Below are 19,408 nucleotides of genomic sequence, written 5' to 3'. Positions count from 1 at the left end.
GGCTGTGTGACTCCGGTTCCAGCTGTTTCTGTGTGCGGTGGCGTTACATTAATTTAGCTGGAAATAAGGCGTGAAAAAATATGCGGTCATCATAATTACATATGCCCAGGCCCCCAGGACTCACAATGGCGGACCGCCCACACATGTGACTAATATAAAAGCATGACGGGATGGTCGGCGATGGTCGGAGAATGGGGACGGAGATGGGGCAGGATTGGCGCAGGAAACGAAGGAGCCAGCCACCCACTCTCTAATGAATTGCAACACATTTCGCTGTCACATTTCACTTTCGAGTCGAGCTCAGCGGAAACGGTCGTCCTTAATGCCCCCTGTCAACGGCCTGAAAACCTGGAAAGCCTGTGCTCCGTACGCCGCTCCGTAAATTTGGCTTTTTATAGCCGGTACTCGTCGCAAACAAGGGGTATGTTGTACTCCGGAGGCGTACAAAACAGGGATAAGAAAGTTTTTGGCATCCCAAGTAGCAGATATTACTCTGAATATTTATGTACATGAAGTTGCAGCATAATATACATACAGTATATTAAGTTTATATGTATTCAATTACCATTATCACAATTCTAATTTATAATAATCCTTACAATGAGCTGTGTTATAGTTGCTCTTATTTTAAAACTACTTCTTATGTACTTCTAGCATTAATATTTCTTTAAATTGCTTGCATTAAGTTTCAGTTTTGGTCTACTTCAATCCTGTTTATAGGGTAGCGGTTAAAAATTGTTTAGCAATAACTTTATGACCATAGCTTATAAGCAGCTGCAATCTAATGTAGATACGTATATTCATAACCAAAACCTATTAAGCACAATTATGAGCAACATAAATAACTTTAAATGTTACTCAACGCAAAGTTGCTTGCTTAATGAACCTCTCAGTCATAACTGGCATTTATAACGCTGATTAAAGGGTATACCTCAGGCATAACACTCTGTATGCCCTGTGTATTTTTATTCCCTTTCTTTTTTTGTTGCTGGGAAACCTTACCATTTTCCATCGCTTTGTTGGCTGATATCGCGTAATGTGTTAAATTAAATGGCCGTTTTTTCAGGTGGCAAAAAAAAGGCAAAAAGTGGAGGTGGAGCTCGGGATGAAGTTGACAGCCATGCCGACATCCTATTTTCAGACGCCTGCCGACAGGGTCCTTTGGGCTAATGTTGTTTTGCTGCCGCGAGATTTTCGGTTATGTCATCGCAGCAATTTCTGGGTTATGAACAACAAAGGGACAAAAACAATACATCGATATTTTCGAGCATTTAACATTTAACAAGTGCTTGGGACAGGCAAAGTTGGCGAAACTCTCATGACAAATGCCCCCCGCAAATGTTTTTCGAATGAACTTTCGTTTTATTTCGGCTTCCTTTGTTTGCCTCGTCAAGTTGTTTTCTGGCCAAGTTGGGCCAACCGCTCCAATGAGTCTCCTCAAGTGCCGCCCACTCTGCAACCCAATTGAATTTTAGGGGGCCTCGACTCAGTCGATCAATTAATGTTAGCCAAGTTCCAGGCTCGGTCTCCGGCTCGGTCTCGGGCTCAATTAGAGTCTTAAAACTCCATTTGGAGGCTCCTCAACTGAATCTCCTCCCCGCGGGATGGATGCGGATTTCTGGGCTGGGAATGGGGGGATTTGCTGGCTGGCTGTAGCTACAATGAAATATTCATGACGGGATGGCGGGGTTCGTATTTATGGTTATTTTGCGCACCAAACACAACTTTGCTCTCGGTTCCCGTTCCCCTTGGCTCCTTTTTCCGGGGTTTTCCCTTGAATTCGTCCTGGTTAAATATAAATACAGACAAACAGTACACACACATATGTGCACATATGAGGAGCTGGGGCGTACAGTACAGTGTATCTGCAGTTGCGAATTCAATTTTGAGACTGATCAATAATTCACGTTACCCGCACTAACCATTGTTCGCAGGACTAGAGGGTCCTTCCCATACCGGCACCTTTAAGCGGAGGGCGAGAGCTTAAACCGAGTTTAAATGATAGAAAAACCAATCTCTAGCTCTTTTTTGGGAGAGTTTTGTCTTTTCGAATTGTCTATTTATTTGTTCGTTTCCAAAAACTTGCTGTTCGTACACACACAACTATTAATAAATATACATATATTTGTATGCAGATTATGCGGATTATGTCTGTGATATCAGCCGGAATGAGACGATATGAGATATACGAGTATGCGATATGCAATATGATTGGTGGGCGTGCGATGATGATGAGCTCCATCCGCCGAGCTTGCTCCTCACCTTGGACGGGACGGAAACCGTCTCACCCGGAGCGGAGCATCTGTTTTGACTTGTTAGGCTTGACGTGATGTGAGCTGATATTCCGGAAATCAGATATTCAGAAGGATTCAGGAAGAAGGATGGCATGCTGATGAGAGTTTCGTCTGACTTAATCTCTATGTCGTAGGCGTAGCATTGCTTGGTTGCGTTTATGACTTCACACCGCCGCCGGCAATGGATGGAGTTCGAAAAGTAGATTGCTTGGTACAACACGAAGATTAGTCCTACTTAGGGGGTTAGCTAAGCTGCTGATGGCCTGAATAAATTATGCCTTAAATTATATAATACATTACAACCCATTCACACAAGCTCACTTTCACCTACTTAATCACACACGCACTGCACACACTTAATGTTGTTAAGACTAAAGGAAAACTCTTGAAGTTTCAGCTTCAACTGCAACTATAAACTAAATCACAGTAACTGTTTTTAACTGGTATTCCGATAAAGCTGATTAAAGCTAATTCTCAACTTGATCCCCAGCCCCCAGATATTCCACTGATTTCAGTACCTCCGCCATGTAAATCAATCAACTCGTATCTCTGGGCCATATTCTTTATGATGTCCTGATATCAGTTGATATGATATACTGTGATATTTAGTGATATATATGATATATATGCCTGCACTAAACTTAAGTACGATGGGGACCAGCTAGCTGCATCGTAAAGCGCCAAAAGGGAATGCGGAAGTGGTTCGGGGTCACCACCAAAACTGGTAACCTACCCAAAAGCATGCGGCTGAATTTTAGAGCTCGAGGAATGGCCGCAATTTCGGTGAGCCATACAAACAAGTTTTCCCATCCATCTGCGCTGTCTGTGCCACTGGCCAAGTCCAAGTTGTCTTGACGGCCCGGCAAAAAGCAACATCCAAGGAAAATGTTGCCATTTTAGAGGCGCCGCCCGCTGAGCGGAAAAGTCGCGCGGAAATTACTAAATCGATACGTGCTGCGTATCAGATTTTCCACGGGTTCTGCATGCAAAAATACCTTGAAATCCTTGCCTGCAGTCGCATACATACACGTATTGCCATCTTTGTACAGTCAAGCTTCACTAAGTCGAAATTTACTAAGTCAATGTTGTTTTCTACATTATTCTACTAAAAGGTTTTAAAGCGAATGAGTCACTAACTTCGATGGAATTTCTATTTTTCCTGACTAGCAAACAAATTTGGATCATATAAAGATTTTCATGGCATTTATGAGATAGGTAGATTGTGTGGCTCAACCTTTTATCTATATTATTTCCATAAATTTTAGCGGCAATGGAAATGTTTATCTCAAAGCTTAGGAAAATTTGGAAGTATATATAATAAAAACCTTTTATGTCTACAAATAAGATATATTATATGTGTTCTGAGTCAACAAAGATATTTCTGAAAAATCTTCTATATTATATCGGTTGAGTTTCTGATATAAGAAGCTTCACTATAGACTGTTTGAAAATGCTGTAATGCCTTGGCATTTCTGAAAGGTCAACTGAAAGCAGTGGAATTGCTGGTGGGCGAGGTTCGTCTCCTAAGTGGCAAAATGATCCAGAATCGGAAGCAAACCCTGACGATGAAATAAACTATACGAGAAACTGGAGAACAATTACACATGGACTGTGGGTGCAATTAGGGACCACACCTTTTTCGCCGCCGACGCGTCTAAAGTTAATGAATATGTTAATAATATGTTATGTGCGGGCAATTTGTTCAGGGCTTGAGGGGTTTTCTGTGTTTCTGTTACCAGGCGAGTCCAGCCCAGTCCAACTCTATCGCCTGATGGACATGGTGTTCGTGGGGAACTGCGGCTTCTGGCCGGCGCTGAAGAAGCGTTTGCAGGTGAGGCGCCAGAAGGCCGCCCGGAAGTCGACGCTGTAGAAGGCGTAGATGAAGGGATTGATGGCGCTGTTGAACCAACCCAGCCAGGTGAGCGCCTTGGCCAGCATTTGGCTGGCCTGGTGCTCGGCCAGGAACGGGGTGATCAGATAGTTGATGAAGAAGGGCAGCCAGCAGGCGATAAAGCCACCCACCACAATGCTCAGGGTTTGAGTGGTCTTGTTCTCCTTCTTCAGCGACGTAATCCGATTGGACAGCGATTTACTGTTGGTGTTGGCACCGGTGTTCCCGCTGGTCGATGTCGTGGTTACGCCCGCCTGGTGATGATAATGAGGATGGTGGTGATGGCTCCGCAGTCTCTCGCGGTCCCGCTCCCCATGCGAATGCCTAAAGCTGTGTGTTCGCGGTGGCTGCGATAGGGAGTGGGTCTGCACCTGGCCCGTTTGGCCCGGCGGCTGGGACTGCCACTGCGCATCCAGGAGACTGCTGCCCGGCCCCATGCCACTCGTCATTGTGGTAATGGTCGTTGAGGCGGTGGAAGCGCGCTTCAGCGAGGAGGGTCGTGTGAGTTCGTAGCACCCATTCTTGGCGCAGCCCATGGAGCCACCTCCTCCGCCGGAGGGCAGAGCCAGCAGGGATTGACAGTGGGTGCCGCCAGTGGCACTACTTCCTCCTCCTCCCCCACCAACTGCTCCTCCAGCGCCGACTGGCGCACAATTGTCGCTGTCGCTGAGCATCATGTCGTGGAGCTCCTTGGCTATCGTCTGGTTGGAGAACGTCCTCGATGTGGCCTGTCTCTGGCGCTGGCCCACCGAGCTGTGCTGCTCCTGCTCCGACAGCTCGTTCTCTACGTCCGCTGCCGTGTAGCGCTTGAATTTCTAGACACGCAAAGTGCACAAGGCGGTTAAGTCAATGTCGATGATAAATAACTAAAATGAAGTCAATGGGCGGCAAAAGGCGGCAGAGATGAAAGAAACGGAAACGGAAGTCACGCTAGCAAAAGCCGAAGCTTTAAACACTCTTGTAGGCATCATCATCCACTTTAAAAGGAACCATCCTGGTAAGCAGGTGGCTTTAAGCTGATGCCATGAGGCCATTGTTCTATCAACTGCACGATGTGCTAATCTCTCTAAACATAAAACTGAATTTCAGACTGTTTTTAATGCGTATGGCTGCCTGGACTTGATTCTGTTTAAGTGAATTTTAAGCCTATTTTAAAATGCACACCAGGTACATATACAAATGTATATATGCAGATGCAATTTTCGAAGCGAGCATCGTTTAGTGTTAGCTATTTAGTGATGCTGACTTAAGGCTCGACAAAAAAGAGTCGAATTAGTGATTGCCCTAGAGTTGGTATTGGAAACTTGTATGTAGTATGCTTAAAAGGATGTAGCAACATTTTATAACTAACATTTTTGAAAAGCATTCAACTCCAAAGCGGCAAAACTGCTCTCGTCTGAAAACGGTTAGTTGAAAACTCATTAATTCAGCTATATGGGCTGTCAGAGTTGAAGTGAAAAACTTGTTTTATAGCGGACACTGGACCGGAAATTGGCACATACCCCGATGCGAGGGTATGGTATTTAAATCTGTGTGAGCTCCTGGCATTTGGGAATTATGAGGCAAACGTGCCGCAGCTTGTGCCGCACGTGGAGTGTCCTTTAAGCCGGAGTGGTTCGCAATAGAGATGACTTTCGCTGGTCGGGCCAGCGTTTGTTGTTTGCAGCTGCCGTGGTTTTCCTATTCCATATTCCGTATTTGTGCACTATGTTGGCTTTGGGGTTTGGATGGCGGGAGACGTGCGAATGTTTGCAGGCAAACAGAAGGACATGCGGACATGGGGACATGGTTGCGGATGGCTGCGACGGAGCTTACCTTGTTGTGAACACTTATGTCGGTCATATTGTCGTGCCGGGATGCAATGACACAGGAAATTCTTGCATACACATAAATCATGACTGCCATGGGTATGAAGAAGGAGCCCATGGCCGAGAAGATGACGTAGCCCTCGTTCTGGTTGTATCGGCACTCGCGCAGGTCCCTGCGTCCTGGCTCGTACCTGCGGGAAATGGAAGTGAGCAGGATACGCTTAATGGGCCACCAAGTTAGTCAACTAATGCAGGAAGTTCCCAATTATTTCCCTACGGAGCTGCGGGCTCAGGGGGGTCAGAGGTCGCAGGTCGGAGGTCGCAAGAGCAGCAGACAATTGCCAGCTAATTATATTCGTTTGTTCAGCTGGGTGTCGCCAGTCAGTCTGCTCGGAGTACTCGAAATTTATTCTAATTAATTTACACTCACACTCGGCGACATTTGTAATGCTTAAAATGGACCAAAAATAGCTAATAATACCCAAAGTGGTCCTTCAAAATTATGCAATGGCATCTTTTGGCACAGTTTCCTGCACTCAACAAAATTGTTGATTTCATTTCATTTAGGCAAATTGAGCTTTAATTATTGTTAGTTAAATAAATTAAACTTTACATTTTACATTACTTTACAGGTTACATTTCTGAATTCTGCTATTTATTATACTTCTCGTTAAATATGTTTACTGTGCTAACGAAGTTAAATATAAACAAAGCACTTTAATTAATTATCCTTTTAGTTAGTTAGGCAAAAGTAGAGAGATTTTTCCGCACTGAACAAAATTTGTTGTTAAAGCTAGTAGATGCGGTATAACAAAAAGGAAGTATATGTTTAGTTTAAAATTCCATGTATCTATGAAGTTTGTGGACTGTTGTCCAAATTAGAAGACTTCCTGCTACTAGGTTATGGGAATTCCCTTATATATTGATTTTTTCTTCGAGTGTACTTACCATCCCAGCATGGGAGGACAGGTGATGGCCAACGCGAGCAGCCAGACGATTAGGATCATGATGAGGGCCAATCGTTTGGAGCGCCGTTTACGGGAGTACGTGAGCGGCCTGGTCACGGCCAAATATCTGTGGGATGAACGTGAAGGATGCAAAGATTTACGATACTGGGGAATGCTATATGTTTTGGGTAGGCCTGTGCTCCCGGCGGACGCTGCTCACCTGTCCACACTGATGGCGCACAGGCTGAGAATGGAGGCCGTGCAGAGGAGCACGTCCAGGGAGATCCAAATGTCGCAGAGCACCCAGCCCAGTTGCCACGAGCCTGCAATCCAGAAGATTCCAAATTAAAAACTTTCCGCCAGCCTTTTGCAGCGCGGAGTGGGGAGGGGCAGCCAACTTAAAATTCCGGTCCAAAGTCAATTTGATTAGCAACATTTTCCATGGCTTTCAGCAAATGCCTCACCTAAGGCCAATTAAAGCGGCCAGCTCGGCAAATTTTGGCAATGTTTTAGGTCCCCTTCAACCCGTTAGTGGTTTAATTTTACACCCAAAAAGCACCGATTTCTCCATTGGACCAGCTCCTACAGTGCTTTCTCCTAGTCCGAGGCCTGTCAAGCGATTAATTTTTAAATCAAGTGCCCCTTAATGGTCTCCCAGCGCCAAATGAAAAGTTGTTTTTGTGAAAGGCGCTGGGAGTCAAGGAGCCAAGGAGCTCATTACACGGATATTGCCTATGGGCCAGCACACTTGGGTTGGTCTGGTCCAATGTAAGATTGCAATTTGCTGAACCACAGAGGACTCGGATTGAACCAGTTAAAGGCAAAATTAGGAGTGAATTAGAAAAACACAAGGATTACTTAATTAATTATGGAAATGCTTGACCAGTTGTGGTAGGGTATGTTTTTATCTAAAAAATTGGAGTAGAAACTAGCACAAAGCAGTCGCCATATCAGCACTTTCAGTGCCTACCCCAACTTCAACTTGATGATAAGGCTCCAAAAAGCAAACTATAAATCCCAAATGTGTGGGTGTATTACGTCCTAACTTAATGATATATGTGCGTATACTTTAGACAAAAATGAACTGAATGTGGGGCTTGGTAAATTGTTTGCCTCGAAAAAACCTGAGGGCATGAGTAATTATGAATGAGATTCAAAAGGTATCTCCACAGAGAGAAACTAGTGGATGAAAGTTTGGAAAACAAGCTTAATGTTTCGGAAGACAAAAGCTACGTAAGCTTAAATAAGAAGTGTTTAAATCAAGGCTCATCCAATTTGCATATTTTCCATTGAACTCCAGGAGAGTTAAGCAACTATTTTCTGACGAGAATAATTCATTCCGATTCGGATTGTCAGTGGTCCGGATGATTATGACAAACTTTCGACATGCCGTTGCCTTTAAAGTATTTCCACAAAGTTGGGCTCGGGAATTTTCCCCTTTTTCGGCTGTTCGCCTCCATTTTTTTTTTTTTTGTGCTGAGGAAATTGCACGAGAGCCGAGGCAAAAAATGAAAGAAATTCTTTCAGTTCAAAGAATACAAATCCATAAGGCGAGAGAGATACATACTCACATATTTCACCTAGCAGCATTTACATAAATACACGCCCCGTTTGCCCCGCCCCCCAACTGACACACCTCCTCCTCGAGTTCCTGTTCGTGTCCGTGCTGCTATTCCTGTTCGTGCTACTTTGGGATACACTTGGAAAAAGATATACATATATATCCTAGTCCTCATAGAAATCCCTACACAATGCTCTAAACAGAACCTCATTCCAAATCCATCATTGCTACTACATTTTAACTTTAAGATATACAAATTACATAGACTTGGATATTAGATTTCTTCTCAGTGCATACGCTTCGTTCTGGGCGCCAAGCTTTTGTTAGCAATTTTTTGAGGGATTTACCGGAATGGCATCTTCATCTTGTAATCACGCGAAAAGCCCGGCCAGCGGCGCCTCCTTTCGCGGAAGGACTCTAATGCCTTAATGGCGCTGCCACACACTCACACACACACACTTGCACACTCACACTCATGCGTCCTCCTAACTCACCTATGAGATGGACGGCGACGGCGGGGGGCATGACGAAGATGCCCACGAGGAGGTCGGCCACCGCCAGGCTCATCACAAAGCAGTTGGTAATGGTGCGGAGCCGGCGCGTGGTCAATATGGCCAGTATGACCAGGGTGTTCCCGATGACGGTGACCACGATGAAGGTGGCAAAGACGGCAATCAGGATGATGCCCTGCCAGGAGAGCACCAGATCGTAGAAGTGCGCCCACTCGGCGGCCGCCGCCGACTCGTTGTAGTAATTAAATGTGGTCACGGGTGCCGTGGGTCCGGGTTCGGTGAGAGCCACTGCATCCGTACCGTTCGGTCCGCTGGGATATCCAACTCCAACTCCTCCTCCTGTCCCATTGGCCGCATCCTCGTACACGATGGATATGTTTTCCGGCAGACCACCCACTCCCACTCCCGATCCCAGCCCCAATCCCCGCAGGGAGGAGGAAGAGGAGGAGGAGGCGGCCACATACATGAGCGATGGATAAATGGCGCTTAAATTATTCAGCTGCAAGTTGACAGCCATAGATCGGCCAGTTGGGTTCTCAATCGAGAGTGGCTATCTCCGGCAGCAGGCCGCCTAGGCCCATCCATATCCTCCCATATCCCTGGAGTTGACGGAGCAGGAACACGGCACAACAGTGGTCATGGTGTCCAGTGTGCACGTCCGTTGGAACTGGAATTAAAGGAAAGTTCGGCAGTTAGCAATGTCCTTTGCATAGTAATAAAAACGAAGTCAGCAGGAAACAATAACCATTTGCATATCCCTTTTACGCCGAAAACTATTTGTATTTGTTTTAATTTTTCATGTATGCACGCATTATCTGATTTATTCCTTGTGACAATTTCCGAAATTAAATTGATTTCACAGCATTCAATACAATCTCGTTTCAATTGCAATCGGCGAAATTGTCAATTTCATTCATTCGCCTGCAATTAAGGATTCAACAATCTGAAGGCTAAAAGTGCACAGCATTTGTAATTTACGTTGAGAGTTGTCAACGGTGTCAAAAGATTCTTAAGATGTCCTTTGTCTTGGGTTGCCATTACCGACACACAGTTAAATACTTTACTTTCTAAGTAGATAAACGTTAATCCCTTGGTTAGTCATGCTTTCAACGAAAATGCCGAAGTGCGCTACTGTGAGCAATAAATCAAATTAAGTTTACCTTATCATTTAGAAACCCCCACTGGCTCGATTTAATTTAAAATGTATGCCTCTATTTGCTTTGGATTAGGTACCAAACTTTAGAGACTTAAAAATAATTCGTGGAGGTATTTTCAAACAGAAAATTAAAAATTATTATATACATATTCACGCTTTAGTCAGTATAGAAAATTCAAGAAAATCATCAGCTTCGGAATTCCTGGCGCATTCTAATAATCATTATATAAAAATTAGAAATGTAATGAGCTTCATATACAAAGCAAATACTTTTACTACAAAGTTGTGAAATGTTTTGTAGTATATTACTAATAAATTTGCCAAGGAAATGGCTAAATTTGGGAATATTTTATTAAATTAATAAATAAATACTGCAGTTTATTAATTTGTAGAAGGAATTTAGGCTACGGACATATTTTCTTTAATTGAAAACGTAAAACATCAGAAATATTCAATGTGCCTAATATATTTGAATCTCAAAATTTGTTTGTAGCTTTTACCTCAATGCGTGTGTTTATCTGTGCACTATTTACACTTAACACTTGCTACGAAGTATCTAGGAGATACCCGTTCCATCGATAGTCATTCGTCTGCCGGATTCGACTATTCATCACCGAAACTTTTCCACCATTCACTATTTTCACTTTTTCCACAACTGGCAGAGCTACACGTGCGCCTGGGCGATAAGATTGATACTCGACGCTCTATTAGATATCCGATTAAATTATGTACGGGTGCTATATGTAGGTGATTCCGGCGGAGTATCGGCGCAATATTGCCGGAATAAACAGCACAGCGACGCGGATGACTGTTGACTGAGTGCGAGACTGCAGACCGAATGGCAAGGGCTGGCAGTTCGACACTTCTTGCCACTTCTGTTGACAATAATTTGGCATTAAGTATTATTTATTTAGCCTGCGATAGTGTGCGTTATATACTCCAGATTGCGACTCCTTGTGAGCGTCTGTTGTGTGTGTGTGTGTGGGCGATAACCAAATTAAAACTGATATCGCAATAGACTAGCTGGCGGTGGAACGCAATCCGAGTGGCAATGGCAATGGCAATGGCAATGGAAACGGGATTGGGTATGGGAATCCAAAATCAAGCCGCAGGCCAAGACATTTGCCGCAAAAAGGGAATAATTCACATTCAGTACAACAATTTGCATATTCAAATCTCTGTGTGGGATGGCTGGAATATTAGCTTAAGACTTCAGCTCAACGATAACACGGGAAGGGCTGCAAGTATCTACGGGAAATGGGAAGTGCGTAATAAATTCCGTGGAACCACAAAATTTTAAACTAACTTTTAATTAATTTATGTATAAACATTAGGGTGGTTGGTATGCAACATTAAATTATATCCTCGTTTTGCGGGGTAGTTCTACCTTTTTGGCAAGAGGATAGAGGCGGTTTCATTTGCCAATATGTTTAATTATTTACGTTGTTAAATAATCGAAAAATGCCAACTGCTGTGGCATGAAATCACTGCCTTGCATGACACACTAAGTGTTTTGCTTAGTAATCTGAAACTATTTTGAAATACATAACAGGGCCTGCTTCTAATTATAGAAATAGCTTAATAATTAGGGGCTTAGGTGCTCGGTAAGGGTGTACACCAATTCGGCCACCCTCCTCCTGTCCCATTTCCATTTCTTTAAGCCTTTTAATGCTGACGCGGAATGGTCATAAAAGCGCTTATCGCTCACATGATAGCAATCTGGCTTGGTGGCGAGGTGTGCAAGGGGTACTTTTAGTTTAGTTTTTTATGCTGCCGGCTGATGTGTAAATATTGGCCCGGCCGAGTGACGTACTCAAAGGTGAAACTGATTAATTAGAAGCGATGCCAAAGCCCACGGCTGTCCGTCAGGGTTAAGGTATCGATCGGGCTCAATGGAGAATGTGTCATCCCCACAAGATAAGGTCCTCTTTCTTTCGCCCGCAACTTGGGGTCTAGCGATATCGGGTCTCCTATAGCTTATAGACTTCCAATCTCGAGTGTTCAATTAGTGGCATTGGAAATCATGTGTATATTTCGAGGGGGCTTTCGACCGAAAATAGATTTATGAACTCACATTCGTTAGAATGTGACTGGGATTCCGGGTGGAAGCCAAGCGAAGGAAAACTGAAATCGTTTTGCGATCGGGGGCTGGAACATTCTTTGGCGGCAAACCCATCGGCAATTGACCGCGATAAGCAATGGCGTTTTTATTGGCACTTTGATTGATAATCTAATTCGCAACTCAATTGCCAAGTTTGCACGAGCGGAGCACCCTAATCTCCTTGGTTCCTGACCAGTTTCCATTTCCATTTTCAGTGCCATTTCCATGACAATGGCGGCAATCAGCTCAGAGTTTTACCCTTTCGCCCATCGAGACGGGGGGCATAAACTATTTCTTCAAAGGCAACAAATTGAGTTGCCCCAAATCCAATTACTTTGTCGAAAAGACCTAAACTTATGAATTTCTAATTGATAGCAAGCGTTCATCCTTTTTGGCCGGCTGAACTTGAAAGATCGGTGAATGGATTTCCGCCGCACTTGGCAGAAAGGGTCATCAATCAGAGGGGCACTCATCTCCGGCATAAGATAAATCTGTATCACTGATGCTGGTGTCCATGGAAGATTTATTTCACACTAAAAGTTCAACCCAAACAATGGAGCAGAATAATCTATGTATACGCCAGTGCCGCCAACTATAGCTACCAAAAAACAAGATAGTTTTTTCGCAAAAAAAATGCAGCAATCTTGAAAGACTTTAATTGTATTATTAATCTCACTCAATAGGTTTGGAATTCATTTTCATAATTTTTGTGTTTACTTCTAATGTGTTCTCTTATTCAGATATCATAATTTGAATTATTGCTGGAATTTTTATACCATTAAAATCGTTATTTTGCTTTTTTCCTTAAATAAGTTTATAAACCTATTTTCGAACATTAAATTTTTTGAACATATTTTATTGGTTTGGCCAAAGAAAAAAAGGACGGAGAGCTATTTGGCAGCTCTGGTCCACACATTTACTTATTTAATGCTGCCACATCATTGCCTATTTTTTTAGACATTTTCCAGCTCTTGGCCAGCTGTTTGGCCTTCACCTTATTCGGCTTTAATCGACCAAGCACCATTTCACATACGCGTTATTAAGAGATATTTTTCGGAAAAGCCAGAAGGGCACTTCAAGTGTGACAATTGCAAGGCCAGGCGAAATACTTTCCTGACTTTTTCGGAATGCGTTTGGAATGTAATTTTCTTTTTTTTTTTCTACCATATAGAGCACACCAAAAAGCAGAAAAAACAAGAAAAAATGCTGAGCTCCGTCAAAATTCATTCGACCGCCCACGCCGCACCAGCATCCGACTTCCGTTGAACATTTGTTGCAATTTGCGGCCAACATGGCGTATGTGTAATGTGCATGTGCATGTGCAATAATATTTCATTTGCATTCGGCAAATAAACGCTGCGGGATGGGGGGAGGGTGTCAAGAATGGGTGGCACCCCCGAAAGGACTCCCGCTGACGTCAAAACACCCAGTCAGCCAATAGAAGCCACTATTTATCGAGACTGTCAGACACTTATTTGTCCTCTTTATTTGGCAGTGCCATCGAGGTGTTTAGCGTGAAAGCATTTATCCATTACCCGGTCCTTGGCTCAAGCTCCTCCGCTGATCTATGCAAATCGTCCATGGTTCCCACCACCTCCTGCCCGCTCCCTTTGAGCACACCTGGAACCGGGCGAAGGTGAAGGGTTTTCTGCCCAGAGGGTCCTCTGTGAGGGTCCTCCAGAAGAAGGGTCCTCCCCGTCGCGCTGTTTACTTACTTAATGCAATCGCTTTCCTGCGCAGTCCTCCGCTTTCATATCAAAACATTTCGCATTGTTTTATTGACACAAAGCTGTTATTATTTTTATTGCCCCCGGGCAGGTATTTCACTGTTATTGTTGTCTGAGGAGCCGGAGTCCCATTTAATTGGATACTTTATAAGTGCACTACAAACGCAGTTAAAGGAGACGCTCGTTCACGTTCATTGCACGTTATTTGATATTATTCATTTGGTTTTTCTTTATACACGTATTTATACATTTATAAATATATTTTTTTATATATTTAGCTGCGTGACGAACTCATTGCACTGTATATAATTAATTCAAGTTCACATTATTGATCAGGTGAGCCGGCGGCTGATCAATCGCTTTTGGATGCTCGTTGTCGAATTCGAATGATTGAGATGCCCCGAAATGCGGCAAATGTGCTCCTGCGAACCGATGGACAACCGCCTCGGTTGAGCGCTCGAGGAAAACTGAAAACTGAACTGAAAAGCTGACGAAGTGAGTCGGCCGAAGTCGTCGGTGGTGGTGGTGGTAGTAGTAGTATCTGTCACTGGGTTTCCAGTGAATCTGTGGATCCCAAGTTGGCGGGCAGGCAAACACGCGACTTTCGAAATAATCCTGTGGCCAGTGGCTTCCCGTTGTGTTTAAAGAACTTCGCAAACACTTCAAGTGTTTAATATTTAAATGCGAAGCACACTTAATTCCTGGAATAATGTTTAATAAAGCCGCGTCTAACTCCACGGCGTGTTGATAAGAACGGAGACCACTGCGGATTCTCAGGGCTCCGGAGCGGAGCAGATTTTTACGACAAATTTCCAAATGAAAACATAAACGATTTCGCGGGTACTCAGGAAATCTAAATTAAGACTTTTATGGTAGCCTTATGGACATAGACATAGATATAGCCAAGCGTGCACAGGCGGTCCGGCTCTATCTATATGAATATTCGTATAGCTGGCCTTTGTTTGTACATTTTATAACTTGCAGATGCGTCTCCACGCGGATTTCGCAAATGCTCTTACTACACACTACACACTCATAATGAGTAGTGTCAACAGCTGCTGCTGTTGCTAGAGGTTAGATTCGATTGTATTTGAATGCGATCCACAGGGGTTCACCTGTCAAGGTGAATGCGTTCCACACACAGTGGCGCTAAAATGCTAAAAACGCTACAATGGCAAATGGTAAAACGCCAAAATGCCAAAAGGCCCAAATGGCCAAATGCCCGATATGGAAGGTAAACAAAGGCATGCGCTCTCAGCCGTCTGCAATTGAACCGAAATAATGGCAATGGCACGGGACTCGCAGGTCAGGGGACAAGTGGAATCAGCTGAAGTGAAACAAAGGGCCATTCTAGCGCCAAATATTGTTTTTAAATACTCAATACTTTAAATACTCCTACGCTCACCTGATTAACAGAAGAATTTCCTTTTAAAGTTATTAAATTCTGCAGGTAACAGTGTGCTGAACTTAAAATTACGTATACGACGTGTGTGCTTTGTAGTATTTATTCAGTTATTCATTTGTAACAAAACTTTTGCATATATGCTGTAAGCTTATAATTATTAATGTATGTATTATGTATTAAGAATGCAACAATGTATTATATACATCAAATTTAAAGTGTTATAAAAGCTCTCACAAAAATTACTTATACGACATGTATGTCGGATTATAAATTATCTTTTACACTTTCTTTTGTTATAATTATTAATCAGAATTTCGTGTAAATATTATCAATTAGAAAAGGCCAAACAAATGATTAAATTAAATTGAACCTACTAACACCCACTTTTTGCATCAATTCTAATTTAGTTGCCAGCATTATATAAATAAATAAATGAATCCCTAAGAAATTTCCATTTAATCTTCAAAATCACTAATTCCCATTATCGTGTTGCCCAGCTTGCGGCGCAGTTAGTAATCCCCAGATCAGATCCAAAACCACTGCATACCTCCGGGCTGTTCCGCCCACCGTAGCTAGCCCGGAACAGTTCCGGGCCACCTGTAATCTCTGCAGCGGATTGGGCTCCGACCGCTGGACATCACTTAGATTGATTAAATGCTGGGGAATCTGTGCGGTTCGGGTACGTGACTCGGCTGAAATGGCCGGGCATAATTGGTGTCCAGGCGAAGAGGCGATGATCCCGAAAAAGGGTAAAGAGAGTCACTGCCACTGGTACCAAAAATGGCAACTGGCCGTGGACAAAGTTTTGCAACATCATTTAATTATCAAATGCACGTACATAAGTGAGTTTTGCAGTGACAGGAAGGTCGTCTCACGCGTTGCAGCCCCCTCAGAAGAGCGCTCCCCTCTTCCCGCTTCCCATTTTCCGGCCAAAACTTCAAGGCTAAGTGAAAGTTTGTGCACCCGCACAAGTTCTGGGCGCAAGGGAAAAACAGTCAACTTTCCATTTCTATGCACCCGCCAGACTTGGCAGTCACAATCGCAATCGCAATGGCAATGGCAATGGCAATGCTAAATTGAGTTTAACAATTTGTCTTAGTGGCACTTGCAATGGATTCAGTAATTGCCTGACAAATCGCTACCCCACGCGTTGTGGTGCATGACACTCACGCACTTTCCTTGCCGCATTTCCACTCCAATCCAAAAGTGCACATGTATCGGGCGGACACGACAATTGGTCGCCTAATGTCCTGGCACCATGTGTACTCCAGCGTCATAAAGTTTTAATTTCGCCAGCATAATTAGTCTGGGGAAATGGCGGAAGGAAGCCCTATCCCAGCGTCTGTCGCATTCCCGGAACTCGACAAGTTCCATTTGCGCACAGGAAGAAATATGTTTGTTATATGGAAGGCTAGTTGGTTTTATTGGGTAAATAATAGCATTACGTTAGTTTTTGGGCATGATTTTAATTGCTTTGTCTGTAAAAATAAACACGAAAATACTAGAATAATATGCTTATTATTGAATTAAGCTTTTTCTTAAGAAAAGTTAGAACTTTCATTTAAGTTGCTAGAACACTCAACCCAAAAGTCAAACCATAAAATTCGCCCATTTCATAGACGACTTAGTCTTTTATTGAGTTCATTAAATTGGCGAAATGACGTTTTCCTATGCCAAATGTAAAATCGGCTTACGACAGAATAAAACGCGCCACATTTATGGCCAATTTCCGCGGCATTTCTCCTTGTGCAGGCCTGTTAAAGTTGCTTTTAATTGATAGGTGAACGAACCCGCTGGGTCCCTAATGCATGGCATGGCCGCTTAGAGACGGCAAAGGCCAGAGGCTATTAATAATTTTCAATCAATAAGTGTAATATTATTCGCGTCAACGGGATCAGCGACGGCGAACCGAAACTGGAGATGCGGACGCCATTGGTTTTTGGTGGGGCCAGCAGACAGACCGAAGGATACCCAAGCTATATACTCCGATTACGGTTACCAGGCGGCAGACACACACTCCAGTCACCGGTATACATTTGTATATATTTTAAATTTGATTCTCGAGCATCCTCGACTTTTGCCACTTTTCTTTCAATTTATTGTTCCCTTCGGAAAGACCCCATCCTCGGTCATTCCGGCCTGGACTTCCTCCAACCAACCTAGTGGCCCATTGTCCGTTAAGCAGATTTCGAGCTTACATTGCGTGCATTGGTATTGGTGGTAAATTGTGAAAAATCATACAAAGGACCTGCCAGTGCCCCCCTTCCAACTCGACTTAGTTACGCGATTGAGGGGCGTGGCATGCAAAACAGTGCAAAATACTAGAGCAACGCCACCGCCCTCCTCCTCGAAATCTCCAATCAGCCAGTATGAATTGGTTAATCAAATTTACAGCTGCAGAATATAGGCACTGCTGCAAAATGGCAATTTCGCTTGTGGCCATAAATGTGCGGAAGCTCCACGAACAAATGACCCACTGCCCATTGCTGTTGTGGCAACCGCAAAAGCCGCACAAACACTAAATGCGTTGACCACGTACAAAACCAGAGCGCTGAAAGCAGAAAAAGCTATTGGAAATTATGAGGCGGGCCGAGAGAAAGCAAGACCCAAGTGGCCCAAAGAGATTTATGCGCATATTAACCAAAATTATCTATTTGGGAATTAAAAAACATTCTCAATTAACGGGTGGAAGGAAATTGAAAATATAGTCAATACTGCTTAAAACAAACTATACTGCTAACACAGATTAACACTTGATACTAGTGACTACAATCTTAACACATAACTTGTATGATGGTTTGTTAAAAAATTAGTTACTTATATTAAAGAATAAGTTTGCATCATAAAGGTTTCCTTTCCTTTCCTTTTCTATTATAACACTAAAGTATCTAATGTTTCCAATATCCATATACATATGTTAACATATATGGTCAAAATAGAAAGTTAAATGAAAACCAACAAGGTTAAGTAAAGGCTAAAACCGAAGGCTTTGAAAGTTCTTAACGGCGTAAAAGGATGCATAAGCAGTGAAGGTAATAACTATAAGTATAAGCTCTTTCGCTGCGAATATTTAACGTGCATTAAGGTGAAGTACCATTTAAGTGGGGCCAACCTGACTCTGGTGGCTGAAATTCCGCCCGACTGGACTGGTGGCGGCCATAAATAATGCCACACGAAGTTTAAAATGCAATAATGAAATTTATTAAGAACTTATGCGGAGTTAAAACACCGAAGATGGGGACGGCAACCCTGTGTAAACACGGTCGAAAGGAATCACGCCAGTCAAGGAGAGCAGAAGTCCAGATACTCTAGCAAATCGGTAAAGTCCTTAAGTTGGCTCAAAGTTGTGCGAAAGTTGCGGCAACTTTTGCTGGGCGAAAGTTTCGCCCCCTCTGTTTTCCGCTATCCGGAGCAATGGATGTGGCCAGGCGGAACAGTTGACCATATGGAAGGGTATTATGGCAGCGTAATTTACACAGCATGTTGCCACACACATGTGGCCAAGCGTATCGAGATGGCGGCAGCATCATGGCCAGGAGTGAACATAAAGGCACCGCCTGACCCGCTCCTTTCGCCGTCTGAGCGACCTGCTCCGCTTCCGCAGCCGCATCCACAGCCGCATCGGCCGCCTACGGATCCCACGAACTCCATGGCCAAGCACTTACGTAAATGCCTTACGGCAAAAGTTTTTCCCCTTTGTTGTTGTTCCGGCTGTTTTAAAAGTCCCGAATAATTGAGTTTTACGCATAATTTGCTTGATTTTATTTTACTTACGGATCCCCTTGTCTCCTGATCCCCTGCCTCCTGCCCTCCAGCAAAACCGCCTCGTGTGCAGTCCACCACAAAGGTAAACAAAAAACAATCAATAGTCCCAACTTTGGTTTTGTTTCGTTACGCTCTCCGCCTAAATATGTATCTCTTCTGGCCGGGATTATATGATAATCCAAATCGGATTGGAATCGATAGTGCAACATGCGGCAGAGTCCGCGATTTTGACAAACACTAA

The 19,408-nt window shown here is 43.6% G+C and overlaps 1 protein-coding gene across 2 annotated transcripts; it reads right to left on the bottom strand.

Moving 5' to 3' along the window:
• Positions 1-879: 879 nt before the first annotated feature.
• Positions 880-14,460, bottom strand: LOC6727648 (octopamine receptor). 2 transcript variants are annotated; one of them, XM_016176515.3, is made up of 6 exons: positions 13,986-14,460; positions 8,996-9,680; positions 7,161-7,263; positions 6,942-7,067; positions 6,001-6,184; positions 880-5,000 (listed from the first exon to the last, which is right to left on the bottom strand). In XM_016176515.3, the coding sequence occupies exons 2-6, from the start codon at positions 9,528-9,530 to the stop codon at positions 4,056-4,058; spliced, it is 1,893 nt and encodes a 630-aa protein (XP_016034240.1). In that variant the 5' UTR covers positions 9,531-9,680; positions 13,986-14,460; the 3' UTR covers positions 880-4,055. The 2 variants fall into 2 exon arrangements, with proteins under 2 accessions (XP_016034240.1, XP_016034239.1); XM_016176514.3 differs by lacking the exon at positions 13,986-14,460 and adding an exon at positions 10,670-11,012.
• Between the last annotated feature and the right edge of the window lie 4,948 nt (positions 14,461-19,408).

The sequence above is a fragment of the Drosophila simulans genome, chromosome 3R, assembly GCF_016746395.2.
Source record: "Drosophila simulans strain w501 chromosome 3R, Prin_Dsim_3.1, whole genome shotgun sequence".
In the NCBI taxonomy this organism is placed as follows: Eukaryota; Metazoa; Arthropoda; class Insecta; order Diptera; family Drosophilidae; genus Drosophila; species Drosophila simulans.
Note: the sequence above shows the minus strand (reverse complement) of the source record. Positions and strands in the feature narration are given on the sequence as shown.

What these genes read in the sequence shown, in the direction of transcription:
- LOC6727648 (XM_016176515.3), bottom strand. Translation starts at nt 9,530, where the DNA reads ATGGCTGTCAACTTGCAGCTGAATAATTTAAGCGCCATTTATCCATCG. An exon ending in TGTCCTCCCATGCTGGGATG is followed by an intron (nt 6,185 to 6,941) that starts GTAAGTACACTC and finishes CATTTCCCGCAG; the next exon opens with GTACGAGCCAGGACGCAGGG. An exon ending in ACATAAGTGTTCACAACAAG is followed by an intron (nt 5,001 to 6,000) that starts GTAAGCTCCGTC and finishes TTGCGTGTCTAG; the next exon opens with AAATTCAAGCGCTACACGGC.